This window comes from Heterodontus francisci, chromosome 11 (genome assembly GCF_036365525.1).
Source record: "Heterodontus francisci isolate sHetFra1 chromosome 11, sHetFra1.hap1, whole genome shotgun sequence".
Lineage (NCBI taxonomy): Eukaryota > Metazoa > Chordata > Chondrichthyes > Heterodontiformes > Heterodontidae > Heterodontus > Heterodontus francisci.
The window spans coordinates 81358204-81370826 of NC_090381.1; the positions used below are offsets into that span (position 1 = coordinate 81358204).

Genomic DNA, 12623 nt, shown 5'->3' on the forward strand with positions numbered 1-12623 from the left:
CTCCAGTCCCACACCAACTCTTAACTGCCTTCTGATGTGGCCTGAGATACCACTCAAGTAGTGTCAAACCACTACTCAGCAGCTTGGGATGGGCAATAAATGCCAGCCTTACTAGAACGCTCACATTCCGAGAATACATATATATTTTTTAAAGTGTCAGTACTGAGATTTCTCACCCTCCAGATTTTAATCTTCAGGTCAGCTCGTCTAAGCCGTCTATTGTTAGAGCTCGTTGGTCCACCTTGGGTTCTTTTTTAAAAATTCATTCATGGGATGTGGGCGTCACTGGCCAGGCCAGCATTTATTGCCCATCCCTAATTGCCCTTAAGAAGGTGGTGGTGAGCTGCCTTCTTGAACCGCTGCAGTCCATTTGGGGTAGGTATACCCACAGTGCTGTTAGGAAGGGAGTTCCAGGATTTTGACCCAACGACAGTGAAGGAACGGCGATATAGTTCCAAATCAGGATGGTGTGTGACTTGGAGGGGAACTTGCAGGTGGTGGTGTTCCCATGCATTTGCTGCCCTTGTCCTTCTTGTTGGTAGAGGTCGTGGGTTTGGAAGGTGTTGTCTGAGGAGCCTTGGTGCATTACTGCAGTGCATCTTGTAGATGGTGCAGACTGCTGCCACTGTGCGTCAGTGGTGGAGGGAGTGAATGTTTGTAGATGGGCTACCAATGAAGCGGGCAGCTTTGTCCTGGATGGTGTCGAGCTTCAAGAGTGTTGTTGGAGCTGCACCCATCCAGGCAAGTGGAGAGTATTCCATCACACTCCTGACTTGTGCCTTGTAGATGGTGGACAGGCTTTGGGGAGTCAGGAGGTCAGTTACTCGCCTCAAGATTCCTAGCCTCTGACCTGCTCTTGCAGCCACGGTATTTATATGGCTACTCCAGTTCAGTTTCTGGTCAATGGTAACCCCTAGGATGTTGATATTGGGGGATTCAGTGATGGTAATGCCATTGAATGTCAAGGGGAAATGGTTAGATTATCTCTTGTTGGATGGAGATGGTCATTGCCTGGCACTTGTGTGGCACAAATGTTACTTGCCACTTATCAGCCCAAGCCTGGATATTGTCCAGGTCTTGCTGCATTTCTACACGGACTGCTTCAGTATTTGAGGAGTTGTGAATAGTGCTGAACATTGTGTAATCATCAGCGAACATCCCCACTTCTGACCTTATGATTGAAGGAAGGTCATTGATGAAGCAGCTGAAGATGGTTGGGCCTAGGACACTACCCTGAGGTACTCTTGCAGTGATGTCCTGGAGCTCAGATGATTGACCTCCAACAACCACAGCCATCTTCCTTTGCGCTAGGTATGACTCCAGCCAGCGGAGGGTTTTCCCCCTGATTCCCATTGACCTCAGTTTTGCTAGGGCTCCTTGATGCCATACTCGGTCAAATGCTGCCTTGATGTCAAGGGCAGTCACTCTCCCCTCACCTCTTGAGTTCAGCTCTTTTGTCCATGTTTGAATGACTGCAGTGAGGTCAGGAGCTGAGTGGCCCTGGTGGAACCCAAACTGAGTGTCACTGAGCAGGTTATTGCTAAGCAAGTGCTGCTTGATGGCACTGTTGATGACACCTTCCATCGCTTTACTGATGATTGGGAGTAGGCTGATGGGGCAGTAATTGGCCGGGTTTGACTTGTCCTGCTCTTTGTGTACAGGACATACCTGGGCAATTTTCCACATTGCAGGGTAGATGCCAGTGTTGTAGCTGTACTGGAACAGCTTGGCTAGGGGCGCGGCAAGTTCTGGAGCACAGGTCTTCAGTACTATTGCCGGAATATTGTCAGGGCCCATAGCTTTTGCAGTATCCAGTGCCCTCGTTCGTTTCTTGATATCACGCGGAGTGAATTGAATTGGCTGAAGTTTGGCATCTGTGATGCTGGGCACTTCAGGAGGGGGCCGAGATGGATCATCAACTCGGCACTTCTGGCTGAAGATTGTTGCAAATGCTTCAGCCTTATCCTTCACACTGATGTGCTGGGCTTCCGCATCATTGAGGATGGGGATATTTGTGGAGCCACCTCCCCCAGTTAGTTGTTTAATTGTCCACCGCCATTCATGGCTGGATGTGGCAGGACTGCACAGCTTAGATCTGATCCGTTGGTTATGGGATCGCTTAACTCTGTCTATCGCATGCTGCTTACGCAGTTTGGCACGCAGATAGTCCTGTGTTGTAGCTTCACCAGGTTGACACCTCATTTTGAGGTAAGCCTGATGCTGCTCCTGGCATGCCCTCCTGCATTATTCTTTGAACCAGGGTTGGTCTCCTGGCTTGATGGTAATGGTAGAGCGGGGGATATGCCGGGCCATGAGGTTACAGATTGTGGTTGAGTACAATTCTGCTGCTGATGGCCCACAACGCCTCATGAATGCCCAGTTTTGCATTGCCAGATCTGTTCGAAATCTATCCCATTTAGTACGGTGATAGTGCCACACAACACGATGGACGGTGTCCTCAATGTGAAGGCGGGACATCGTCTCCACAAGGACTGTGCGGTGGTCACTCCTACCAATGCAGTCATGGACAGAAGCATCTGCGGCAGGCAGATTGGTGAGGATGAGGTCAAGTATGTTTTTCCCTCATGTTGGTTTCCCCACCACCTGCCGTAGACCCAGTCTAGCAGCTATGTCCTTTAGGACTCGTCCAGCTCGGTCAGTAGTGGTGCTACCGAGCCACTCGGTGATGGACGTTGAAGCCCCCCACCCAGAGTACATTTTGTGCTCTTGCCACCCTCAGTGCTTCCTCCAAGTGGTGTTCAACATGGAGGAGTACTGACTCATCAGCTGAGGGAGGGCGGTAGGTGGTAATCAGTAGGAGGTTACCTTGCCCATGTTTGACTTGATGCTATGAGACGTCATGGGGTCCGGAGTCGATGTTGAGGACTCCCAGGGCAACTCCCTCCCTACTGTATACCACTGTCCCACCACCTCTGGTGGGTCTGCCCTGCCGGTGGGACAAGACATACCCGGGGATGGTGATGGCAGCGTCTGGGACATTGTCTGTAAGGTATGATTCCGTGAGTATGACTATGTCAGGCTGTTGCTTGACTAGTCTGTGGGACAACTCTCCCAACTTTGGCACAAGCCCCCAGATGTTAGTAAGGAGGACTTTGCAGGGTCGACAGGGTTGGGTTTGCCGTTTCTGGTGCCTCGGTCGATGCCAGGTGGTCCGTCCGGTTTCATTCCTTTTTATTGACTTCGTAGCGGTTAGGTACAACTGAGTGGCTTGCTAGGCCATTTCAGAGGGCATGTAAGAGTTAACTACCTGGCCTCTTTCTCTGCCAAAACTGCTCACGACTCTAGCATCATGCTGGGCAATAAAAATAAGACACACTATTGACTGCCTCCTTTGAACTTCTCTCCCCTGTCCACACCACCCTCCTCTCTAACATGTTGATGAGCTCTTGAACTTTTCCCCAGCTGCTAACTCCTTACTCTTGGCCATTCATACAAACATATGAATTAGGAGCAGGAGTTAGCCACTTGGCCCTTCGAAACCCCTCTCAAGTTCCAGGAAGGAGATTGTAGGGGTCAGGAGTTGTCATAGCTTCTGTGTCTTTCTCTAAGCCCTCCATTTTAGACCTAAATCTGAGGCTTTTCTTTCTCTCTCCTATTTAATGTGCTCTTCAACCCCACTGTACCAAGAGCATTGCTGCCACTGGCTTCTCCTTGCACCCCTGAATCTTGAGAGACCCCAAGTTTCCATCCTTAGTCCTCCTTCCTTATCTGTATACTGCCCATTGGCAACATTATCTGCTGGCAAGGAATCAGCTTTCTTGTGTGATGATACCTAGCTCTCGCTCTCCATCAGCTCTCTTGAACCCACTACTGCCTTTCTGCTGTCAGATTGCTTCTTTGACAGCCAGCTTTGGATGAGCCGTGAAATATTGGGAAGACCCAATTCATGGCCCCACCATTGCCTATGTCATATCCTGTATCAAGTCTTGCTATTCTATCGTCTGTTCTTGCTGACATACATTGGCTTTTGGTCCCCTAGTGCCTCAAAGTTAAAGTTCTCATCCTCTTGAGAGGTCTCACCACTCTGTATTTTGTAACCACTCCAGCCCTGCAAACCCTCACGTTTCTCCCTGCCCCTGTTCTTTCATACCTCTTTAAAACCATTCTTTCACCAAGCTTTTAGTCAGCGTGTCTAATATCTCTTGATTTGGCTCAGTGTCTCTTTTATTAGATCTTTGTCTCTGTGATGTTTATCTACGTTAAAGGCGTTAATAAATGCAAGTTGGTTTTGCATTTTTGGTTGGCGGCAAAGTGCTGCCAAAGCAGCAGATCTTTTCGCGGGGATGTAGACCCAACAGGTAGGTGTTGTCAGTGTTCATTTTATAATCAGTGGAGCTATAGATGTGCTTATTTAAACTTTTTAAAAATCATTTTATTTTTTGTCAACATCTACTATTTTCTGTAATGAAGAATGTGCTTTTATGTAATCTAGTTATGCGTTTGTTATCCTAATGGTTCTGTTATGTAGGACCTGTGTACTTAATCTGGAGTAGCTGATATCTGTGCCTCATTTTGCAAGTGGGGGTCATAGAATCCTAGAATGGTTACAGCACAGGAGGAGGCCACTCAGCCCATTGTGTCTGTGCTTGTCCGTAAGAGCTACTCAGTTAGTCTCACTCCCCAGCCTTTTCCTTGTAGCCCAGAAATTGTTTCTGTTCAGATAATTATCCAATTCCCTTTTGAAAGCCACGATTGAATCTGCCTCCATCACACAGTCAGGCAGTGCATTCCATATCCTAACCACTTGCTGCATTAAAAAAAAAAATCCTCACATTCCCCAGAATCTATCTCCATTTCCCAAATAGTTCACATTGTGACATCAGGTACTGTAAGTTTTCTATAATCTCTATTCTTCCAGTTGACATGGATGAGATGAAAGAGTTGGGTTTTGTTGCATTATGGAAAATGTTCTATCCCATTATTCTTGAGATTCTTCAGTTTAGAAGCAAAGTAACCTCAAATTAACTTTTTTTTTAGAAAAAGCATCTGATTACTGTGCATTGCTTATTTCTCTTACTTGGCCTTCTCTGGCTAGGTTGACAAGTAGTCTGAATTGAAGATTTCCCATTATTATCAATGTTCCTATATGATCTCATGATCTGATTTGCACAGTCTGAATTAGTTGACCTATTCGCCAACTTCTTATGGCACAATGTTTAGGTAATATTTTGTTTAATAGTCTAACTTAAACCAAGGGCACCCAATTATGAAAGTGAATTAATCTGCAACCCTTGAACTTTCACTGCTTTGCTGTTCTAGGAAGTTAAACCCTCAAGTACTTGAGTTACTATAGCATCCATTTTTATGATGGTTAAATTTTTAAATGCTTATAAATTACAGGTATGATACAAGTGACTAACACTAGATAGATGCTAAATTTAGTGAAAAATGAGACAATGTATAATGTTCAACCATACTCAGTGCATCGGTTATACAGGATTATTGCAATGGGCACCTGTAGTTAAAAGACTGATGGTCTTTTAAAAAAAATAAAAATAAAACTCAATGTTGGCTGGATCAGCTTTTTTGGCAATGATGTTTGCTGTGTGTTCTGGGACTTAATTGTGTGTATAACTATCTGCATAGTTGTGAAACTTGACCAAGTAATCAATGCATAAGCTGAGCACTAACAACTTGTTCCTTTATTCTGTGCAGAACAAGCTGAAGTCCTCACAGAAGGATAAAGTGCGTCAGTTTATGGTCTTCACACAGTCCAGTGAGAAAACTGCAGTATGTTGTTTATCGCAGAATGACTGGAAGTTAGATGTTGCTACAGACAATTTTTTTCAAAATCCAGAACTTTATGTTCGTGAAAGTTTGAAAGGTTCATTGGATAGAAAGAGATTAGAACAGTTATACCATAGATACCGAGGTAAGTGCAGTTTTTGTATTTGTTATGCATAAATTTAGTTCTTTGCCTTTAGGATCTCAATAGAGATATTGAAAGTAAATCCCCTGGCCTTCTGTACAGCCCTTGTATGATTAGAGTGCATTCTTACAGAAAGAACTGATTGGACTAGTTGTTTTAGGCACTCCAGTGCTATGGTACAATGGGCTGGCTTCACTGCAGTTTTGTGTCATAGATTATAAATACAGGAAGTCCTGGATATAGTCAGGTCAGGCAGCATCTGTGGAGAGAAGCAGAGTTGACATTTTACATCTGTGACCTTTCATCAGAACTGGCAAAGGTTAGAAAAGAATTGGATTATAAGCAAGTTGAAGGTGGGGGGTGGGAGGGTGGTTTGGTGGGAAAGAGAACAAAAAGGAAGGTGTGTGATCGGGCAGAGGGCAGGAGAGATTAAGTAATGAGGATGTCGTGGTACAAAGGCAAAGAGACTGTTAATGCTAGTGGTGAATGACAAAGCATTAGTCCAGAGAGAGTGTTAATGGCAGAGTAATGAGCAGCTCTGTCCAAAAGCACATGGAAAACAGGCACATAGTTTAAAAAAAAAAGGAAATGGTAAAATAGAAAAAATATAACAAAAGGCCAGTCATACTCTGAAATTGTTGAACTCAATGTTGAGTCCACAAGGCTGTAGAGTGCCTAATCGAAAGATGAGGTGCTGCTCCTTGAACTTGCGTTGATGTTCACTGGAACACTGCAGCAGGCCAAGGTCAGAAATGTGGGCATGAGAGCAGGGGGTACGTGTTGAAATGGCAAGCAACTGGAAGCTTGGGGTCATGCTTTCGGAGTGAGCGGAGGTGTTCGGCAAAGCAGTCACCCAATCTACGTTTAATTTCCCCAATATAGAGGCATTGTGAGCAACGAATACAATATACTAAATTGAAGTAAGTATAAGTAAAGCACTGCTTCACCTGGAAGGAGTGTTTGGGGCCTTGGATAGTGCGGAGAGAGGAGGTAATAGGGCAGCTATAATACCCCCTGTGATTGCATAAGAAGGTGCCGTGGGAAGGGGACGAGGTGTCGGGGGCGATGGAGGAGTGGACTAGGGTGTCGCGGAGGGAACGATCCTTTCGGAATGCTCACGGGAGGGGAAGAGATGTGTTTGGTGGTGGCAGAAATGGTGGAGGATGATCCTTTGGATGTGGAGGCTGGTGGGCTGGAAAGTGAGGACAAGGGGAACCCTGTCACGGTTCTGGGAGGGAGGAGAAGGGGTGAGGGCAGAAGTGCGGGAAATGGGTTGGACACGATTGAGGGCCTTGTCAACCACAGTGGGGGTGGTGGGGAGGAATCATCAGTTGAGGGAAAATGTAGACATGTCAGAAGTGCTGTTGTGGAAAGTTGCATCATCTGAACCAATGTATCGGAGGCGGAGAAGCTGGGAGAATGGGATAGAGTCCTTACAGGAAGCAGGGTGTGAGGAAGTGCAGTCAAGGTAGCATGGGAGTTGGTGGGCTTATAATGAATATTAGTGGACAGCCTATCCCCAGAGATGGAGACAGGGAAGTCCAGGAAGGGAAGTGAAGTGTTGGAGAAAGACCATGTAAAGGTGAGAGAAGGGTGGAAATTGGAAGCAAAGTTGAGGATGCTTTCCAGTTTGGGACAAGAGCAGGAAGTGGCACAGATACCGTCATCAACGTACTGGAAAAAGAGGCGAGGATGGGGGCCTGAGTAGGACTGGAACAAAGAATGTTCGACATATCCCACAAAAAGACAGGAGTAACTAGGACCCATGCGGGTACCCATCGCAAAACCTTTTATTTGAAGGACATGAGTGGAGTTGAAGGAGGAGTTGTTCAGTGTAAGAACAAATTCAGCCAGGTGAAGGAGGGTGGTGGTGGTGGATGGTTCCAGTTTCCACCCTTCTCTCTCCTTTTACATGGTCCATCTCCAACACTTCCCTTCCCTTCCTCGACTTCTCTGTCTCCATCTCTGGGGATAGGCTGTCCACTAATATTCATTATAAGCCCACCGATCACGTGGTTACCTTGACTACACTTACTCACACCCTGCTTTCTGTAAGGACTCTATCCCATTCTCCCAGTTTCTCCGCCTCTGATACATTGGTTCTGATGATGCAACTTTCCACAAAAGTGCTTCTGATATGTCTTCCTTTTTCCTCAACTGAGGATTCCACTCCCCCCACTGGTTGACAAGGTCTTCAACTGTGTCCATCCCATTTCCCGCACTTCTGCCCTCACCCCTTCCCCTCCCTCCCAGAACCACAACAGAGTTCCCCTTGTCCTCACTTTCCACCCCACCAGCCTTCACATCCAAAGGGTCATCCTCAGCCATTCCCACCACCTCCAGCGTGATGTCCCCACCAAACACATCTTCCCTTCCCCTCCCCAGTCAGCATTCCGAAGGGATTGTTCTCTCTGCAACATCCTGGTCCACCCCTCCATCACCCCCGACACCTCGTCACCTTCCTATGCAATTGAAGGAGGTATAATACCTGCTATTTACCTCCTTTCTCCTCACCATCCAAGGCCCCAAACACTCCTTTCAGGTGAAGCAGCAATTCACTTTTACTTCAATTTAGTGTACTGTATTCGCTGCTCACAATGTGGTCGCCTCTATATTGGGGAAACCAAACGCAGATTGGGTGACCGCTTTGCAGAGCACCTCCGTTCAGTCCGCAAGCATGATCCTGAGCTTCTGGTTGCTTGCCATTTCAACACACTCCCCCTGCTTTTATGCCCACATTTCTGATCTTGGCCTGCTGAGGTGTTCTAGTGAACATCAACGCAAGCTCGAGGAGCAGCACCTCATCTTTTCATTAGGCACTCTACAGCCTTGTTGACTCAACATTGAGCTCAACAATTTCAGGGCATGACTGGCCTTTTAAAAATATTTTTCTATTGTTTTATCATTTTATTTTTTTTAACCATGTGCCTGTTTTTCATGTGCTTACTCTACTATTAACATTCTCTCTCTCGACTACTGATTTGTCTTTCACCACTAGCATTTACACACTCTTTTTGCCTTTGTCCCATGACATCTTTGTTACTTAATCTGTCCTGCCCTCTGCCCTATCACGTACCTTTTGTTGTCTTTTCTCTACCAAACCACCCCCTTCACTTGCTTAAAACTTAATTTTTTTTTCTCACCTTTGCCAGTTCTGATGAAAGGTCACAGACCTGAAATGTTAACTCTGCTTCTCACCACAGATGCTGCCTGACCCTGCTGAGTATTTCCAGCACTTTATGTTTTTATTTCAGATTTCCAGCATCTGTAGTATTTTGCTTTTATCATAGATTATACCTGTGTTTCACCAAAAATCCACAATCATTAAAACAGGCAAAGCATATTCTGCAAGGAAGTACAAATTGGAAGGCAAGCAATTCATGTACACTTTTAGTAACTGGCTGAAAAGCCGTTGATGTGGTCCTTTGGAGCAGTGGTACCCAAGGATTTGATCCTGCATGCACATGCATCAGCATACTGACATCCATATTCCAAACAGGGTCCCCAAATTTGATTTCCCATTGTGCATAGTTATGTGGGGCAGTAACATTATATTTTGAATGCTTTATGCCAAATTGCCACATAAATGATACAAATAGATATACACATCTCTGTAAGACATCTGTTGAGAAGTGTGGATCATGATGAGACTTGGGGAAGAGTCCTTCACAAATTGACGACATCAAGGCTTTCGTTAACTATCAGTTCTGTTTTTTGTTGTTGTGATTTTTAAAATCTTTTAATCTCATTTCTTCACAAGATGGTGATGTGGTTATGGTTCATCGGTGGAATAAAATCTCTGGTATCTCACTCAAATGTTCTTAATGTGTGCTTGGATATGAAATGTTGGCAAGCTATTTATCTGTGCCACAGTTGTGCCACTCCTGTATTTGCCTGAATTCTACACTTGTATTCTATCAAGGGTAACTACTGGATTTCAATCAGGAGTAAGAGTCCTGATCATTTATGTTTCCCCACTACTCAAACCCTAAGATCACTGAACCCAATTGTATTGCGCTCTTTGCATTAACCCACTATTCAATTGGGGAGGGGAACTCTATATATGTACATTGAGGAATAAAACAGGGAAGCGGATGGATGGTGATAAATGTGCTTATTTATGTCATTAGGGATAAGGTGACAATTTAGCAGAATATGTTTACTATTTTAAGCACATATTGTTGGTATTAGCTAGAGATCATTATCAGAAGCTGAGAAATTTTCTAAATTCAAATACTCTGGCATTTTTGGCTGCCGTTCTACAAAATGTAGCATACTTCTGTGATTTCTGAAGATTTTATTTGTATTTTTATGGTAGTCTGGTTTGTCTTGAATTGTCCAGACAAAATGCTATGGAATTTTAAATTGTCACAGTAATCCTGTTGGTTTATTTGTAAAGAAGAGGTAACTGATGTAATACAACAGTCCAGTACAAGAGTTCAAAGTTACAGCCTGCTCCTTTGATCGAATCTGAAGTTACACTGCTGTTAATTCTATCGGAATTTCTCTCAAAAATCTGTGCAAACATATCTTGTATGTTTATTGGCTTTACATGTAATTCAAGAAATGCATTTGTGATTTTCCTTGCTGCTTTCAGTTAACAGCACGCTGAAAACGTTAAAATGTTCTCCTTGTTGCATCAAAGCTATATGGGAGCTCAGCCCTTGATGTACTTTACTCACCTTTTCGAAAATTGCATAATCATCAAAATTGAGTTCTCGTCTGTCAATATTCTACATACCTCCACTAGGTGCAACTAGAATTTTAAAAATGTGATTACATCAAAAGCTTCCTGCATTCAACCTGTGGTTTTACTTATGAAAAGCTTAATGTATTAAAATTTGATATTTTGCTATCCTGCTATTCCATAACATTACCACATCCTTTGTTTTTTTCCTTCTTGCAGTACATCTTCCCCTCATTTTTTGTGAAGAATGTTCATTTTATTAATGTCTGCTCCATTGCCTGTGTTGGAGATGGGAGGAAGACTTTTGTTGCAGGATTGTCTGGGGTTGGTACCTCAACTTAAGTACAGTACCAGATGTTAACTTTGGAATTATAAGGAAGTAAGAACTTGGATTTATATAGCACTTTTTGTGACCCCAGGATGTCCCAAGGTGTTTCACAGCCAGGGAACTACTTTTGAAGTGTAGTTACTGTTGTATCCTTTTGGACACTATCGAGATTTAGCTCTATTCACATGGATCTGAAGAAATATTAAAGTGAAAATGATAGGTTTGCAGATAATTGCTGTTGAGATTCATATGTCCTGTCAAGTTTCATGTATATACATTTTGATCCACAATTATGATAAAACACTTCTACAGTATTCCATTTATCTGGAATCTCAACTCTTGTTTTGATCAAAATGGCTGCGATCACTTTAATCAAAATTAACAGTTTTTCTTGCCAATAATCCAGACATTTTTCTTTTTATTCAACACTGTGCTCAACTTTTAATCTTTGAGTTGGTGGGAGTATTAACTTTTTTCAAAATTTGAGCATTTGTTGGTATAATCACATAGTGGTTGTTAAGATTTGACAATAGTTAGTTTGTAGTTTTGTTCTATACATTTAGTTCCCATCTGCAGGTTTTCTTCCCCTCCCCTGCTCCTTTCACAAAGGCAGTGACCTGGAATTTACCAAATGGCATAAGTTTAGTCCATGGTGTTGTCTGATTTCCAAGGATGAATTTACGTCAAAATTTGCTGGAAAAATAATTAAAATACTCTACCGTGAGAATAGCTGCAGCTCGGGAACCACTGAATGTTTATAACAATTTATTTTACTTGTTGATTTCTGTGGGATTTACAATCTATTCTGTTTGTTTATATCAAACTGCAAGTTCCTGAAATATATAAAAGGGAATAAATATTGGCATAAGAAAATGATTATTAGGAAAATAGTTCATCAACTCTCCAAATATATTATGAGACTGGCCATGAGCTGTCGAGTGTAAGATGAGTGCTGTACGGTACCCTGTGACATCAGAAAGTGATTTCAAGAAACAGTGCAGAAAACAGCCACCCCAAGAGGCAATTTCAATGTCTAAGGAATATATTAGTTTTTTTTCCATTTATAGTATCTAGCAATGTGAGAAATAAGTAAAAATGACATTCAAAGTTGTATTACATTCAGCTTCAAAAATGTGGGCTCCTCTTGGATTAATCTGTTCAAGAACATTCAGAATTCAGGTATCATAGAATCATGGATTTTCACGTCACGGAAGGAGAGCATTCAGTGAATAGTTCCTGTGCTGGCTGTTTTGAAGGAGCTATCCAATTAGTTCCACTCCTCCGCTTTTTTCCCTATAGCCCTGCAATTATTTCCTGTTCAAGTATTTTCCAATTTCCCCTTTTGAAATTTACTATTGAATCTACTTCCACCACCCTTTCAGGAAGTGAATTGGAGATCATAATTTGTGGTGAAAATAAATTCTTTTCATTTCTCCTGTTCTGCCAATTATTTTAAACGTATCCCCTGGTTACTGAGCCACCCACCAGTGGCAACAGTTTCTACCTATTATCAAAACCCCTCATAATTTTGAACACTTCTATTAAATCTTCACTTAACCTGCTCTAAGGAGAAAAATATTAACTTCTGTAGTCTCTCTACATAACTAAAGTCCCTCAACCCTGGTATAATTCTAATAAATCTCTGAACCTGCTTCAAAGCCTTAACAATCTTCCTAAAGTATAATACCCATAATTAGACACAGTACTCTAGTTAGGAT

General features: G+C 43.3%; 1 protein-coding gene across 8 annotated transcripts in view; it reads left to right on the forward strand.

Moving 5' to 3' along the window:
• Positions 1 to 12623, forward strand: part of LOC137375334 (DCN1-like protein 1) — a 55187-nt gene that overhangs the window by 6862 nt on the left and 35702 nt on the right. For 5 of the 8 annotated variants that reach the window (XR_010975988.1, XM_068042342.1, XM_068042347.1 and 2 more), the window contains one exon: positions 5677 to 5893. The exons of 1 other annotated variant lie outside the window; for it this stretch is intronic. Coding sequence is in view for 6 of the 7 variants with exons in the window: in XM_068042342.1 (XP_067898443.1) it covers positions 5677 to 5893 (217 nt within the window). In the remaining variant the exon portion in view is untranslated. Of the gene's footprint in view, positions 1 to 4177; positions 4320 to 5676; positions 5894 to 12623 lie in introns of those variants that run through there. 2 more of the 8 variants (XM_068042343.1, XM_068042344.1) reach the window with 2 other exon arrangements.